Source organism: Calidris pugnax, unplaced genomic scaffold (genome assembly GCF_001431845.1).
Source record: "Calidris pugnax isolate Ruff unplaced genomic scaffold, ASM143184v1 scaffold44, whole genome shotgun sequence".
In the NCBI taxonomy this organism is placed as follows: Eukaryota; Metazoa; Chordata; class Aves; order Charadriiformes; family Scolopacidae; genus Calidris; species Calidris pugnax.
In genome coordinates, this window is record NW_015094506.1 from 42522581 (window position 1) to 42540326 (window position 17746).

At 43.9% G+C, this 17746-nt stretch overlaps 1 protein-coding gene across 1 annotated transcript in view; it reads left to right on the forward strand.

Annotated features, from left to right (window-relative positions):
• The window catches only part of CELSR1 (cadherin, EGF LAG seven-pass G-type receptor 1), a 172002-nt gene that overhangs the window by 89307 nt on the left and 64949 nt on the right, over positions 1–17746 (forward strand). Inside the window, exons 5-7 of the mRNA XM_014963359.1 lie at positions 7263–7485; positions 11451–11566; positions 14564–14652. Of these exons, the coding sequence (XP_014818845.1) occupies positions 7263–7485; positions 11451–11566; positions 14564–14652 (428 nt within the window). The remainder of the gene's footprint in view (positions 1–7262; positions 7486–11450; positions 11567–14563; positions 14653–17746) is intronic.

Genomic DNA, 17746 nt, shown 5'->3' on the forward strand with positions numbered 1-17746 from the left:
TAGCCAGGGTGCAGATGCTGTCCCCAAGGATCCCATTGGGAAGAAGAGTCAGGAAGGGTTGAATAGCATCTTCCTGTTGGGGTGGGAGTGGGAATGGCAGCTCCCTCAGAGCAGCCAGTTTTAGTCGCGTGTTTCAGGCTGGAATTTGACCACCAAGAGCTCCCATGCCTTGGGGCCAGCAGATGCCACCCTGTAGCTTCAGAGGCAAATGAAAGAAGATAAAAAGCCTCCCATGTTCGTTATTTTGGAGCATCTCATGGTTGAAGATCTCATGACCGTTACTTAGCCAGTCTCATGATTTTTAGAAATTTGATTTGTGAGTTATCAGGGATGCCTGGAGGAGACCTTGGGGAAGAAGGCACAGGGAAGGGAGATGAGTGATGGTGAAGGAGAGACATGATATATATAGCCAAGAGAGCACCAGTAATTCTGCACGCTCTCTTCCCACCAGGTCAGAACCTAGAGTTTATGTCTACTGAAAAATTAAACCACATCCAGAAATAAAAAAAACAGATCCAGTGATTTCCTGAGTATCTTATTATAGGATCATTTTCTATCACCTCAGAGAGCTACTCAACAAGCTATATATATGTATATATAGTGTGAGAGAAATGTTTGTGTTGTTATTTTGCTTAGTGTTTTAAATTCATGTTACTCTCTTGCGAATGCATCTTGTTAAATCTGGAAGAGTTAGCACCTTAAATTACGAAGGACAGCTGTCACTGTGAGTCAGAAGGATTTGGACCTAGACAGTGTGATTGTATGTGCCATGTGTGCTTGTGTGTGTGTTTATGTATGTATTAATGTCTTATTTTACTTTAGCCTGTTTCTCATAAAATGCCTTTATAGTGCAGAAAGCAGCAAAAGGGAGCAGAAAGCAAAGGGGAGGAAGGAAATGGACTTTAAGATGGTGTTTCCCTCTGTAAGAGTGTTGGGGCTGGTTTTAATTTTCATAGGTAAGTCCCAATACTAAAAATATAAATCGATAGGTAAAAGGAAAAACTAAAGTATATATTCAAATTTGAACGTTTAGTAGCGGCATAACGTAGAAACCTCACGGTGCGATGGCCATCAGTGTCGTTATTAAGTCTAACGAGCGTGTCTGCACGGCCTCTCTGTAGTGGCAGTATGGTTTGCCATTGATTTCTAAGGGACTCAGATTTTACCTCTGCTCTTCAAATAGCGCCTCTTTGTCATCTGCCTAAAATGATACATTAATGTAGTCATCCCCTAATTAATCACGGTCACTAGTGCACCTATGGCTTCTAACTTCTATTTGTTCCAGCTTCTCTTTCATTCAGAATGACTTGGTAACTCTTTCTGACTAACTGCTCTCTAACTTCTCTCATAAAACTAGTAGATTTTTGTTTGTTTGTTTCTTTGTGTAACATTTCATTGGGAAGTGGCATTTGCTGGGAGGCAAGACTGACTTCTCCCAATGGGTTGTGAGGGTAGGCTTGAACACCACAGAGCCACTGAAGCCATTAATTTCCCTTTATGGGCAAAATCCAGTATTAATTTTTGTTATTTGACTTGCACCTATGTTTTAGGCAAATTTTCCTGCAGTATACCCCTGCACAGTCAGTGGAGAGAGGTGGGTGTCTACTGAAGGTGTTGATCCAGTTACCCAAGTCAAGCGTGGGCCACTACATTCACACGTGAGCCATCTAAAATGGCTTAAAGCTGTATTTCCATAACAGTTAAAGCTTTCTAAGACCATTCCCTCATTCTTATTCCTGGGTGCATGGTCCTGCCTCCTTCCCTTGTGCCTGCTGTGCTATTCATCCCATCAATCCTAGGAGGGACCTAATCAGAAGATCACTAACGCTACAATAAAGAAACGAATGGTGTTTTGCCATCTGAGCTCCACAAATCAGTCAACTGCAGGATTACATGAATGCCAACACAAGGGAGGGGGAGGAAAGTGCAACAAGTTTGGGGAAAGGAAGGGACTATGGTAACTCCCACTCAGCCTAAACTATGGTGAAACCACCTCTAAAGTGAGTGCGTTGGATCCCAACCTCTTTATCTCTTGTCACAGTAGAGATTTCCAGGCTGATTCTGCAACTAATTTGTTTTTAACAACCTTCCTATTACTTAGTGCATTGATTGCTTTAGTGCCAATTGTTACTTAAGGTTAGTAGTGCTTTAGTTACTAGAGGAAGAGAAAGCTTGGTTTTCCCATAGCGTGCAAGATAGCAAATACATTTTTAATGACAGTTGGTTCATTATTAGGGCAATGGGTCAATGAGAATTCTTTGAAGAATTTAGTTGCCCTATTTCTTGTTGCTTCTCCTTTTGCCCTATTTCTTGTTTCTCCTTTCCACTTTAAAGTACATCATTTTAGGCTGACTGCTTAAATCAGCCTCTCAAAATGCTTTCCATTCTGGTGAAGCAACTACAAACACAGAGAAGAATATTAATATGTATCTAGAGCAAATGGCAGGGTGGAGGGAAGGAGAGAAGAATCAGTTGGAGTCAAACAATTACAGATACTGAGTAAAAAATTAACATGTGTCTAGGGAAACTGGGAAAAAAGGAACAAGAACATGAGTGCAGGTTTGCTGCTTCATGTAAATACACATGTAATGTCATATTTCAGTTGAAAACAACCAGAGAATAGTACAAATTTCTGAGGACTAGCCCTTAAACAGGGATATTGTGGAAACACATTACAGTAAACTGAATTGTAGAGTTATTATCTATTTATGTTGTTTCCAGCAAGGTTTCCAACGTTATACACTGTCTGTTGTTGTAAGGTCAAGCGACTCACCAGCAAAACCAGAGGCAGATTTCCGTGAAGATGGGTTCTTTGTTGCACACTGGTGTGCTGTTTGAAACCCATCATGTTCAGCTCACAAGGTATTTGCAATTGTGAGATTATTCCTTTGTTTTTCAGATAGCTTATTTTTATTTCTTTTCACCTTTTAATCATCATTTATTGTTTATTCATTAAACTCTTCCATTACTTTACTTGGACTAGGTCAGAGGAAGACCAAATCTTCTAGCCAGTCGTTTGCTTTGCCTGTTCTTGTTACGTTATGCTTGATATCGTGGCATACTCACTTACATAAAGTTAATAAGGAAAAAAAAATATGATTAACATCTTTGTAAAGTTAATCCTAAAATTGGAGAAGAGATATATGATGGTTGAGAGTAGGAAGCAGCGTCGAAAGCAACGATCACGTTGTGATCTGAAGTGCTTTAAAACGGGGGAGCGCTGCCGTAAGGGCTGTGTAAAAGCCACAGGGCTCACGGCTTTGAGCCATCAATATTAATTGAGGGCGTATAAGATCAGCTACTGTCCTGTAACAGTAAACCGTCTGCTGGCTTTGTCCAGGATTGTTTCAAAACCCAGGAATCTGCCGGCAGATAAGAGGCAGCCGAGGCCCGTGTTATCTGGCAGTGCATGCTTCAGATTTAGCAGCTGGAGGGACTCAGCTTCACATCTCCTGCTTGGATTTCACAGAGCTGTGGGACATAACTAATTTTTAAAGTGATTCCTGAAATGCTGGCCAGCGTGGAAAATGAAATTGTATTAGCAAAGGGGATGCCATGAGGAGCAAAGGGGAGTTTCACGGGCTGGGTGCGGGGGTGAGCCATGCTGGCATGGCCAGTGTCACAGAGCATCCCCAGGCTGTGTGTGGCAGCTCTGGGCTGTGCTCTTATCACCCGACCCCCTCCAACCCTTGCTGCACAGCAGCTCTCCCTCCTTTCTGTAGGATTTTTTCCCACCAGACTGCGAGACATCCCCTCCGACAGCGTGTCCCAGCCCTTCGACCTTCAGCCGCCAGCAGGCACACAGGCGCTTTTCATCCCGCAGCCTGGCAGATGGATGCAGGTCCCTTCCTTTTCAGCTCCTCGAGTAGCTCTTCCTTTAGGGGCTTCCGACTCCGGCTGCGGCCAGCAACCAGCTCGTCCTTCAAGTACACGCGGGCTTTGGTCCAAATTTTGAGGCTGCTTTTCAGGCTGTGCCTCAAAGCTCCCTCAGGTCAGTGCTGTGGGACGGCGATGTGTCCGGGATGAGGTGGCCACCCTTGGAAGTAACAAACCCAAGAGCACACAGAGGTGTCTCCTGTTGCCTGTCCCATCAAAGCAGTGCTTCAGATACTCGCTCAGATGGCTACTCCATTAAACCAAAAAGGCCATCTTTCTGAAGACTTCCAGGCGCTTTTGTAAAAAAGGATAATTAAGGATTTATCTAGTTACTTGGTAGACCTTTGTGCCTTGAAGCACAGTGATGTCTTGGAGGTACTGTAGAGATTTAAAAAGCACTATTTTAATATATTTTGTTAAATATACATAAAATATGAAAATACAACATCAAAGAGTATGCATCAGATGCAGTTCTCATTTACATTACAGACTAAAGAGAATTCAGAATAATTTTAGTAACTGGGACATCAGTGACGCTACACAGAATGAATATAGGACAAAGGATCTTATTCAAAGTTGAACCACAGTTTTTTAAAACTGCTTCTTTAACCATCATAATGAAAAGCAGTAATAACAATCATTCAATAGGACTTTCCTGTAAGCTTTCTTTTCTCAAATACTTTAATGCCTATATAGGTAGCTAAACACATGGTCTATAAAGTCTTATTATATCACAGAATTAATACAGAACCATCAATGACTTCCAGCTTAGGCTTTTTTATTCCTCCTCCATATTGCCATGGCATTTCCACAGTGTGCTACAGTGCCAGGAATCTCTCCTTTTAGCTCGCTCCTTTTTCTCCCTGTGTATTCAAGCCTGCACTTTATTTGCTTTTGCCAAATACATCATTCTGTTTTCAGAAAGCCTTGAAGATTACATTCCTCTACGAGTCGGAAAGTTACTTGACAAAATATCCTACTGCTTTTTTAAAGCAACAAGCCTGTTTAGTTTTTCTGTAGGAATTGTATTTTTCCATTTTTTTGAGACTTTTTGACACAAGATGTGTGTGTGTGTGTGTGTGTGTGTTAAGGGTTATTGGCTGTGCTTATCCAGCGAATCATCAATAAGAGCTTTCTGTAGTGTCTTCTTGGTCTATCTGATGTGTGTGTGCACTTTGTCTGTCTTATCAAGTACACTGAGGGAATTTTCTCTTTTGGATGATACATACGATTTCTCTTCAAAGAAACATGTTATAGAGCATTTTAAAGTGCTAAGGAAGGTGTATTCATGTAGTCTTGCCTGGTACTTACAGCTGATACATGGAAACGGGAAGATACTTATCAAGTGGTTTTCACAGCATTTCATCTTAATATATTGAAGCGAGAATATGGGAATGTCGGTCCTGAATCAGAAAGGCTGTAAGCACAGGCTTGAAGTTGAACGCTCAGCTATATGGATTATTACTTTAGAGGTTTTGTCTTGTGCTCCCTCTAGGATGATGGGGAAGATTTATTTCATAATTTGTTAAGTGTGAGAATTATTATTATAGAGAGATGCGTTCATCTCCCCCGTTCTTTGTGTTACATCCCTTTTAAATGTACGGAAACACCCCAGCATATTTTTTTGCCAGCAGATACCCACAGAGGCATTTGTCGGGAGGCAGTTGTAGGATGGCTCAGCTCATCATGGGGGGCAGGACCAGAGGTCCGTCCTGTGAAGCTGAGCCCACCTGGGTGTTGGGTGCATTTGGCTGGCGGTGTGATGGTGGCTCTCTTGTATTTCCTCCTGCATTTTGCCGGCGTGCGTGGTGCCAGCCTGAGAGGCACGAGGTGTTCACCTGAGAGGAGAAAGGCAGCGAAGCTGGAGAGCGGGAACGGCCAGGCTGTCCACCTCAGCTTCTCCCAGAGATGGCTAGACCTGGGGCAGTGGCCAAACCAGCTGCAAACCGTGGCAGATTCCAGCCTGGCACAGGAAAGGGGTGCAGATCCAGCTCTGGATGCGGGAGTGCTGATGGTGCGGGCAGCTCAGTGTGGGAACCTGCGGGAGCCGGGCTGCGGGGGCAGCGACTGGAGCAAAACTTTCCATTTTAATTTGCCTTTGTTTGTGAGTCACTGCCCACCGCTCCTGCTTCTTTTACTTTCCTCCAGGAATGCATTTGCACGGTTTTAACTGTGCTTGAATTAATGTAATTGTATAATCTGGTAGCGAGTAATCATGCAAATATCAAACTGTTGGAAATGTATTCATTCCTTCAGCTGGCTGTGTTGAGTAATTTTCCTCTACATTTATTTCTCAGACATTGTTGCTGGGTAAAATTCAGCTATATATGCCATCTTCAATTTCTCTGAACAATTTTACGTGCAGGATCTGAACAAGCTTTATATATCTGAGGAAGACACATGCCAAAACATAAATGTTAACTAATTAACTCACATAGAGGGTTTAGCTTTCTGTACAGTGATTAATTCAGCAGCTGCTTTTGTCCCAACCACAGATTTTTTAAGTGGATATCCTCTCTACGTTATGAACACAAATTATTATCACAAAATATTTTTTTAAATTGTGATTCACTCCCAAATTTTGGGCAAATGCAGGAAAAATCACGGCATAGATACAAAGCAAAGCATCTCATTCTTTAGTACTTGCATTTAAACATCTTGATTCAGACTTTTGAATAGAATAAGGTCGAAGCATCTGGGGGGAAACAGCTCGAGCAAGTGGTACGCAGAACCTGTAACTTCTGTGGAGAGTTACTATGATCTCTGAAAGGTTTAGAAGATGGCTGTTTCCTGCAGGATATGTGGGAAAATGTGGAAGCAATCTGTATGAGATCCGCATCCTGCTTATTCTCCCTCTAAAGCTTTTGCATTGTCGCGAGCTCAGCTGTGCCCTGCCACCGCCATGGGCAGCAAAGCCAAATTCCACTGGAGGCGAAACGCAAACACTTCGCTGTTTGCTCAGTTTCCAACCCCTAGTGAAACGCCAGAACAATTTACACATATTTTGGTTGAGAGGGAGCATGCAAGTTTTTAACTGGTGGTGTTACCTCCTGTCACACAGGTCTGTCTCTCAGCAGCTCTGTATTTATCGCCGGGTCTGCAAGTGGCCAAGGACTCTGAAAACTGGGGCCAACGTTGTTGGATATCTACAGGAGGGTGGCTCAGCAAATCATATCCCACCCCCTGCAAAATTCAGACTTGAAAGACGATGCAGAATTCCTTACCCCCCTGCAATGACAGGCTCGTACCTCCGTTGCAGAGGGGGTCAGGTGCAGAAGTTGGGAAACATCTTAAACGTTTGTCAGAAAAACGTGGGTGGCCAAGTGTCGCAGCTTGCTGCTGTGGTGAGGTGTCACCTTCCCTGACATCTTCTTCTCCCCTTGCAGGAGAGTACTGCGAGGTGAACGCGCGCTCCGGACGCTGCGCTCCGGGGGTCTGTAAGAACGGAGGAACCTGCGTGAACCTGCTGATCGGGGGCTTCAAGTGCGAGTGTCCCCCGGGCGAATACGAGCGGCCCTACTGTGAGATGACCACCAGGAGCTTCCCACCACAGTCCTTCATCACCTTCAAGGGGCTGCGGCAGCGCTTCCACTTCACCGTCTCCCTCATGTAAGTCCCGGCAGGGAAGGGCTCTGTGGCTGGTGGCTTCTCTGCTTGAGCTTGGGGGGTGTTTGTTAAATATTTTCACCAACCAAATTAGAGAGGCACAACGGTGAGTGGTGAGTTTGCTGCCTCTCAAGCACGTCAGCTGCTTTTCTAGTTGCATCTGTGGCCTCCTGATGTCCAGGCGCAGGCTGCTAGTTCATGCTGCTTGTTTGGGAACGCTTTTCCCCTCAACCTGGTCTCCTTAGGCCATGGCTGAGCTCAGGTTGGTCCTCCCCAGGTCCTTGCTCTCTGCTGGTTCCCAACCTTGGGCTTCGGACAACCCTAACTGTCGCAGCTCCTCACCTCATTCCTCTTGGCCTTTATACCCAGCTCCTGCTTCTGGTCCCATCCTGGCTGCCAGGCATGACCAACCCCCTCCCTGTCCCATCTGTTCCAACATCTCCACATTGGACAGTCTTTTCCTGGGTTGGTTGTCACTTTTCCCGTAAAAGCACTTGAGGAGCTCTTGGAGTTTGGGGAGCAATGATGGCAGCTGCACTGCATGGACCAGGGTTCTCCTTCCCTGACTCATACATCCTGGGGGGGGAAAAACCCTTCTAGAAAAGACTTTTTGGGTCAGGCTGTGGGCTTCCCTGCCATGGAGCCAGAGCTCCGGGTGTACACGTGTCTTCTCCAGATAGAATGAAGGTTTGCAACTTCCCTGTGGCTTAGCCACTCAGGATTGACCTTCGGTTCTCTCTCACAGTTGACTGTGAGTAAATAGCACAAAATGTGTGAACCCATCCCCAAAGAGCAAGGCCGGGGATTTGTTGGTAGGTACAAGAGCAACAGTGACAGACATCTCTGTGTGTCTGTCCAGAGAAAGTGCTCAGGGAGGACACCACCAGGAACACGTTCCCCTCCAGCACCCAGCAGTTACCCAGGGTTTTACATTGTCAGGAGTCAGGAAGCTTCTTTCCGTTTTATCCTTCATCTGCCTTAAGCCCAAGGTCTCAAGTTTGATGGAATCTTGACATTTTGGTTAAACCAGAAAGCGCAGGCACAGTTTGCATGTGGCCGAGGCAGGGAAGAGATGTGCCTGCGGAGATCGATTTAGAGCATCAGGTCTAAGTACGCGGAAAAGCTGAGGAGCAAAAGGCTCTGTTGGACTTGTCAGACCTACAGTGAGTGCAAACAAAGGAGCAGTCTGGGCTGGCTGCCAGAATAAATTACCTGCACTACCCTTGCCTTGTCCCCACAGCCACCTGGTGTCATTTTTCAGGCTTTCAAGAGATCTTTGACGTGTAGGGCGCTTCAAGTTAAAGTGACTCAAATGTTCTGGGTAGGGGCTATTGAGAAACAGCAAACTACCGTAGCAAGGTTTCTTCACCGTCTTTAAAGCCAAGATGGCATATTAAGTCATGAGCTAAACCCTTCTCAGTCCACTCAGTATGATTATAAAAAGTCCAGACCATGGTGGAATTCGTCCCACACTGTCTGGGATAACAACACTTATGGCTTTTCATACCCAAAGTTCATTTTTATTTACACTTGTTATTTCTTTGGCTTTTATTATCCTTCAGTGCAGATGGAAACCATTAGATGAGGATAAGCAAGAATTAGCAGTTTGACTAGACAATGATTTGCCGTCACATATTTTGTGATTTGGGAGCATTTGTAAAATCCCATGGTGTCTAGCTTCCCTCAGCCTCATGTGACTCATGTTCCACTCCTGGCAAAGAGCAGGATGTTTGCATTGTCCCATCTCATAATTAAAATGTGATTTTTTTAAAAAAGTATTTAGGTTACTGACCAGGTGTGATTCTCTGCTCCCAATATTATACGTCTTCCTTGCTTCCTTCCAACATTTGCTACTCCTTTGCTCCAAGAAACACTGTCAGTGGTGATGTTTTCTCACTTCTTATTCAAACTTCTCTAAGAAAGTGTTTTGTTTCCTATGTCCAGAGATTGAAAATATCCCTTTTATTAAGAAATAGTATTTCTTTTCCCCAGCTGGTGCTAAACAGACAAGTTCAAAAGCAGTAGTGCTTTACGCTATTAGCGTGATACAAAAGATGCTCTTGACTGGTGTCAAAGAGTGGAAGTGAGCACACACAGAGTAAAGAAATACAAAAAATGCCTTAATAATTTAGTAGTTTAGTAAAAAAATTATAGTAAATAATTTTAACTATCGGAAAAATTATTCAAACAGAACTACAGTTCCTGTTGTTGCTAATCAAACTAAGTCTTTCTGCCCACTAAAGAGGTATTACCATTGTTATTCCCATTTCTTTTGCTCATATATAATCTGGATAGATCTGATCAAAATGTTTTGATGAAGCAGTTACCCATGGAAAATACAGTCTTGTATTCTTTCGGATGAAATGTTTGACGGTGGAAAGTGAAAACTAAATCAGTGCTTTGATAATATTTAAGTACTTCAATGGTACTGTCTTAATTAATTTAGTTTGCCTTTTACTTCTATAATTTTATTTTATATTATGTTAAGTAAATTTAGAAATAAAGATGTATTTCTAAAATGATTAGAAGCAATCAAAGCAGTAATATGATGTTTTTATGGACTATAATGGATATTCTTTGGACTTTGTATTTTATTGTAAATATCAAAATTTTGACTTATGTTTTCTGAACTGGAACAATTCGTTCTCCTTCAAAAATGTTAAAAAATGTATGGAATAAAAATTCCCATTTCTATATAGCTCAAATGCAGGGTTCTGGTTGTGAAAGGTCTCTGCTCCCTGTGATCCACAACATACATATTTCTGACAAACAGCTTTTGTTAAAAAACGTTCTTTCGTTTTGAATTTTTTTATTTCAAATACCAGACCTTGGTAAAATACTGCTTCGTTCACATTCTATGAATGCAGGTTTTGTTGCATTGCATGAGAATCTTGCTAGTAGACATGACATGACAGGCACAAGAATCATTTCTTCTGTCTATGGAAGGCAGTTTTCATCAGCTGGGTTCAGCATTTGATTCATTTGTAGGAAAAGTGGGTTAATTTAAATCAGGTATAATTCCTGAAATTCAAGATGCAAAATCAAACTACGCTGCCATTTGGAAACACAAGAAATTCCCATGGTTTCTCTCTTTTTCTCTCTTTATATAATATTAATCTTTGTATAAATGTTTATGTAAAGTGTCATAATTTTTTTGCATTTCTAAGTAGATGAAAGCTGTGTGTAAATCCCCAAAGATAAATAGATTCAATTAAAAATGATAACATGCACACAACATGCAGGAATTTGCGCAAAAAAAAAAAAAAAAAAAAGTTCTGTGCTGACAAAGATCCCTAGGCTTTTTTAAAAGTGGGGTTGCCTCTCCTTTTCTGCAGGAAAGGTGTGATACACCCCATATTAGAAGCACAAGAAAAATAAAACCAAAAAACACCCGTTGGCACTGATTTAGTGGAATCATACGAGTGTTTATTTTCCTTCCTCCTATTGACAGACCTGTTGACTGATGAACCCTGATTGTCTAAATGGCATTATTAAAGTAACTCTTATCTTTCTTTTCCCCCTGCCTCCCCATCAGTTGATGACTCTCCGGGTACCCTGTAGCATTTAGCCAGCAAGCAGGCAGCAAGTATCCCCTCTTTGATGTGGAAATGCTTTCTGGCTTTCGGACTGTTTGCAAAGTGTAGTAAGTGCTACTGTTTGGGGAGGGTCAGATACTCCCACAACATTGTGTGTCTGCCCAATTTTACCCCTTATGAGGGTCAGCGTCCACAGCAGATCTCTGCAGAGTGGATTGCTGTGATTTCCATCTTCCTTGCCTCTGTTGATTGTGAAAGAGTAGATTTATCCTGCGACTGATGGCTCAATTTTATAATTTTCTGTCTGAAGAAGGGTTCAAAGGCTTGCTTCTCTGCTAAATACAATGCTGTCTTTCTTCTGGGCAACTTGACCATCAGTCCTTAATTCATAAGCCATTAAGCAGGAACTAACCCCTCGTCTCTGCGTTCTAGGTTTGCAACCAGGGAGAGGAACGCTCTGCTGCTCTACAACGGGCGTTTTAACGAGAAGCACGACTTCATTGCCTTGGAGATCATCGAGGAGCAGATCCAGCTCACCTTCTCTGCAGGTGAGGTCTTGCTGGCGTCGAGCCTTTCTGCTTGTGGTCAGGAGATCCTCTCAAGCCGTTTGGAAATGCACTTTCATGATTCTATATGGCGATTTGCTGCCTCATTAATTGAGTAGCATTAATTGAGTTGTACGTTGAACAGCTGATGCGGGGTGTTGCAGAGCGCTCCAGACTGTAGTGGTTTGTGGTGGTTACACTTGCTGTCGTGGGCAGGAGCTTGTCAACATACCAGTTATAAAAGTCGGAGTTTACGACTGCTATAAAAGATCGGCGCTAGCCTGAAAGTTGGCCCCCGAGCCAATGTTTGCTTAAACGAGACTTCATGTTATCACGCCGTGATAAACGTCGCGGGTTTATGCATTTTTACACCGCGCCATCAGTGAAACCAGGTGCGTAAGTGTTATCTGAAAAATACATACGAGCCGAAGGACAAGCTAGCGGACAAGTGAGAAGTAGGAGTAAGGACTGGTGATGAGCAGTGCCGTTGCTGGAATGCACTGGGAGAAGCCATAAACAACAACAAATTTAGGAGAACTCAGCTGCCCACTCACTGCTGCGGTGGGCTAGGAAATGAGAAACGGAGGCTTCGCTGTTTGCTTTCTGTGCTAGGTGTCTTTTGGAGCTTCTGGGAGCAGGGGGATGAAGGCCAACAAGCAAAGCTGGGGTTGACATGTATCTCTGCCACTGTGGCTTTCTCCCAGGGGCGAGGTTTCCTCCAGAACACCAGCCCTGGCAGTGGCAAAGCTCCTCCTGACGGAAGTGTGATCAGAACAAACCCCAACCAGTCCAGCCTCAGCAGAGAGGGGTTTCCCAAGTTAAAAAATCCCAAGTTTCATCCAGAAACTCATGCCCAGGTGTGCTAGTTGCCAGGGGTACCAGGAGAAGCTGTTAGCATGCAGCTGTACAGCATGGTTGAAGCATATTGAAGCCACCAGGAACCAGCCCCTGGACTCCAGCTGAGGCTCTTGGTGGACCACTTGCATTCCTGCTTCAGCCCAGGAGCAGGTCTGTGAGTTGGGTGGGAAGGCTGTGGTGGCTTTACTAAATCTCAACAGGGAAAACAACCTCTAATTGTCACAGGTTTAGGGTTTTCCAGTGGGATGGAAACAAATATGTGGGAAGGGCTGTTGTCGTGTAGGTCAAGTGGGGTTACATGTAGGTCAAGTGAGACATTTGTACCTCTGTACCATGCACGTAGCTCAGGATACAATCCTGTTATTTCCCATTATCCCTACTCAGGGTAGACATGCGGGCTCCAGTCAGCTCTTACTTCATTTTTGTGAAAGGTGAGACATTGCAGGTAGCGTAGCAGTAGAAGCAGAGACACAAGCCCACACCGGTGTTGCACAGCTCATCGCCAGTGACGGTCACTGCCCTCAGACCCCGTGATAAATCCTGTGGGACTCCATCAATTTTCCAGCAATGCTTAAGTGCCTATCTGGGCCCTTTGGGTTGAAGATACCCTGTGTCATTTCTCCTTTATTACCTCAAAGTTGTCGAAATTAGATTTTAAGGCAGGCTTTTCAATGGGTTGGTGTAATGAAATAACATGCTGCCGTCGGAGAGAAGTGCTTTCTTCTGTAGCTGTGCTCCACCTGTCTAAACTTGAATCAAATTGCTTGGAAGGCACCCTGAGGATGAATGAGAGACAAATAAATTCTACTTGCACTTATATGCATTTAAATGTGGAGGAACTCCTTTAAAATACATGAAACTAAATTTAGATTTGCACTGCTGCACCTGGGAGCAGGTCTGGTCCTGTATATTTACAAATGGTATTTTCTTTGGAAGGAGAATGGTTTATGTTTTATGGTTTTAAGTGGCTTTTAACGAACAGTACAAGTTTTGGACATCTGATCTGACTGTTTTACCTGTCGCAACAACTTTTAAACAGAAAGCAAAGCAAAAGGATTGGTGACTGGGGATCTTCCTTTTGCAGTAACTTGTGAGCTGAATAAAGAGCCCGGACTTTACCACAGATTTTTTTATCACTAAATGATAAAAAAAAAATCAGAGCTAGATGTCGAACATGTGAAGCTGAAACGTGTATCATTTAAATAACAGAAGTATATAGAATGGGAGTTAAAGGACAGTAGGGGACAAGGGAATAATACTTCACACAAGGTAAAGTATTTGTTGCAAATAGAGAGCTAAAAGTGCATTTTCAGCCCAACAATACTATGAACTCTCTTAGGTTACGGAAGGGAGGTTTTTTTCCTGTGGTTTATTATGTAGAAATTTCCAACCGTTAAAAAAAAAACAAAACACAAAGAAAGAGAGAAGAAAAAAAAAAAAGTCGAAACCTAGCAATCCCTGCTCCGTGCCAGCCCTTTTATGTGCTTTCACCACAATTGTTTACTTTGCTGCTACCTCGGAACAGATATGCCTGGTTACTGAGCTGCTTCTGCTGACTCAGGCCTGGCTTAAAGGCTTCAGCTTTCCAATTGCAACGGCAAGGACTTGCTTTCAAATTTAAATACTGAAAGGCCACCAATGATTTAATTAATCACTAGTAAAATTTTGCTGGGACCAAGGTTATACTTTTGGATTTCACTTTCTCAGCTCTGATGAGGAGTAGGCTTCCCTTCCCTGACAAAATATCCTGGCATGATATTCATCACATTAAAAAAAAAACCTGAAAGTGCTGCTTTTGGCAGAAATGCAGAAAACTTTACGTACTTTTTTCCTCTCGGTTGACCACATCAGCAGTAGCTGTATCTACCCAATGCATCTACTACCGCGCTCTGCAGACGCAGAATAAAAAGTAACATAATTCACCTGAATGTGCCAGAAGCTATTTTTGTATTTGTGCACTGAAATAATTCCATGAAACTGGGGATATTTACTGTCTCGCTGGACAAAACCCCAAATTCCTTCATGATGAAGTAAGACAGCTGCGTTCTGTGCCTGATGAGGGTCTCTCCATGATTTGCTTGAGCACAGAGCACAGTTTCCAGTGATGTTGACTTGTTTTTTCCCTTCTGCCTGCCCTTGCAGGGGAGACAACCACGACGGTGGCACCGTTCGTTCCGGGAGGGGTCAGTGATGGGCAGTGGCACTCGGTCCAGGTGCAGTACTACAATAAGGTAAGACTAATTGCCTTGGCGATCAGCCTGTTATTTGTGAAGCAGTAAAGGCGTGGGTCATCTAGCTCTGACCTGATGTGTGCAGGGTGACTTGAATTTTATTTATTTAACCAGGCACTGGTTTATTTATTTAACCATGGCTCTGGTTAAATGGTACACAGCTCTGCACAAATGGTGCTGGTCTTGCTCACTTCACTTTGGACAAAAATTCCTTTGAGGGCTTTTGATTTTTTTCTCAAGAAGGCAAATTCAGACCTAGTACATCCTTTTCAGAAGCACTACCAAGGAAACCTCCAGGTACATGGAACTGTTTTAGTTTTCAGTTCTTTAAACCCTCACAGGTCTCATTGTGTCTAAAACAACTGATCCCTGATTTGGATCTTTATAAAGAATTGTGCAGTGCGGGAGCCTTCAGTATAGTAACTACAAACCACTAGTGTAGAATTCTCTGAAGCAAAGCAGAATTCTTCCCTGTAACTGTCTTTTCTTGTGTAAAATGACCGGTTTAGGTAGAGCGAGCTTCTCTGGTTTGGAAAATTTGGTTATGAAATGGTTGGCAGTTTTCAGTAATCAAGGACTATCTTACTAAGCCATTTTTTTTTCCTGCTATTTAAAAAGATGCGCAAGAGAAGCGCAAAAAGCATCGTTTCACACAGTCCATGGCACTCAGAGGTGGGCTCTGGGGTCCCTGTCCCACAGCTTCCCCCTTGGTAGCTGTCAAGAGCTTTGGCTGAACCAAAGGCAGGGGCTTTTGCAAATCAGCCATTTTGTGAAGAACCAAAAAAGCAGGCTTTTAGGGTGTACAGTGTCACCGTTTACAGATAGATGTCAGAGCTCTTCTATAATCTATAACAAAAATTAGAGAATTCACTTAGTTACTGAGAAGCATTGCTTTTAAGTCTGACATGATAGCATTATGGGACGTCGCGTAAGGAAATAGAGGAGCATTGTTGGCTGTTAAAAAGGAAACAGGATACTGGGGTAGGAAGCTGAATGGAAGATGAAGGATTAATATGATCAGCAAGTTCTTTATTTCCCAGCGCTGCATCATTTCATCACAGTTTGTGTGGCAGTTTGAATGGGAGGGTTAGAATTTTCTTTGGACTCCTAGATAAGATCTCCTAGCCTAAGGATATTTTATTGAGGAAATAAAAGCCTTTTTTATTAGTTATTCTATTTAAAAAAAAAAACAAAACAAATCCCACACTTATTTTATAAGTTTTGTACTTAATATACTCTCTACTATCTGGAGCACAGAGAAACAGAAGCAAAACCTGGTGTGTCAGGTTTTGCATACATCTGTGGACTCTGCGAAGCTCTTCCTTACAAACTGGAACGTGCTGTGTTTCCACAGCCTGTGTGTTTCTTAGTGAATCACTTCAGCAGAGCGAGCGGTGCTTGCTGAGGCATCAGAGGGACACTCCAGCTTTCCAGCTCCTCTGTGGATGAGGAGGGGAGGGCACAGCCATGGGGGACAGCCGCTGGAGCCGCTCGCTGAAGAGCTGCCAAGAGGAGATAAGGGGACTGGGCAGCCCCGGGACACTCTTTAAAAGGCAAAGGGATCTGTCACAGATGTTAAAAATAAACCTCTGCCTCATTTTCAGGGCTTGCTGCTGTTTGAGCAGACTGGTGGGTGAGCCATGTTAGCAGCTGGTGTTTTACTATCGTTACCACGTGCGCCCTGTCATCATTTTCTTCTTCTGCCCCAGTTTTTCGCAGGGGAACAAGCTGCATGGGAGGAAGCTCAGGGAGGAGAGGGAGAGCAGAGGGGCTGTGCCAGGAAATACCACTGACCTCACTGCCTTTGCCACTCGCATGATGCAAAAGTGATGAAAAGCAGGGTCACTGTCTGGAGAGCAGCACCCTGCCCTTTGTTAGAGACCGAGGTCATCACCTTCCCTTCAGCAGCATTTCATTGAATCGTAGAATGGTTTGGGTTGGAAGAGGCCTTAAAGATCATCAAGTTCCAACCCCCCTGCCATGGGCAGGGACGCCTCCCACTAGACCAGGTTGCCCGAAGCCTCATTGATTCCAGGATGGTTAAATTTGGGCAGGCAGAGGGGAGCTCATAGCATTGAATAAATGGCACGAGTAGGATGTGCTAACCTAGATGTATGTAGTGTGCTCTTGGGACTTCATGTCTGAGAATTGGACGTGTTGCTCCTGCAGCACGAGGAGGAGCGGGGGCTGTGGGGGCTGCGGGGGCTGCGGAGGTTGGGGCAGCCCTGGGGGGACCGCCCGCCGCACCCTGCAGCGGGGCTAAGCCTTCGCCTCCCCTGGTATTTGTTTGGAGAGCAGCTCCTTGGCTACTTCATGTTTTAACAAAGCTGGAAGAAAAGTTCCTGAGAGGAGCTTGAAAAGACAGAGATAATTTAGGGATTTGAGTTGTGCCAAGATAAATGGGATGCTGTGTCTTAACTTGACACAGCTAAGACACGTTTGAATAACACAGTACCCAAAACTCATGAGTTTGCTTAAATTATGCACTCATATTATTTTGCAGGCACTGCATCCTTCTGCTCTTTCCAAAATCCTGCCATACAGTGTCAGGTCCTTGTCCCATCACTACTCAGCCCCTTTGCTGAGACACTGCCCAGCCCCACTGAGCAGACCAAGCTCCCCTGAGTCATCTCCCTCCTCCCTGCCTCCGGCTCCTGTTTGATCCCCACCTCCAGCCCCTTTTGGACTGCCCTCCCTCCTCTCTGCCTCTGGTTCGCTCTGGCATTTTGCAGCAGCACCTCATCCCTGGCAGCAGCATCCCTGGGGACTCCTTATCCCTTCTTCTGTTCAGCTGCTTGCCCAAGGTCTTTACTCCTTTCTAGAGATCTCTTCCTGATGCTGTCCATGGGAAATGCATAAGCTATCATCTCAGATGCCCGTAGAGATCCATTTTATTCATTTGTTAATGTGAGACATAGAAAATCCTTAAGAGTTGTTTATAGCTGCGCTTTCTTATTCCTCTCTCACGTTGAGTCTCATCTCCCTCCATCTACCTTTGCTCCGTCAGCAGGTTTTCTTTATTTAATAAATATGATCACCTTTGCCTATCCATTCCTCTGTCTGTTCCTGTGTCACTTCTGTGATTTTTTTTGCA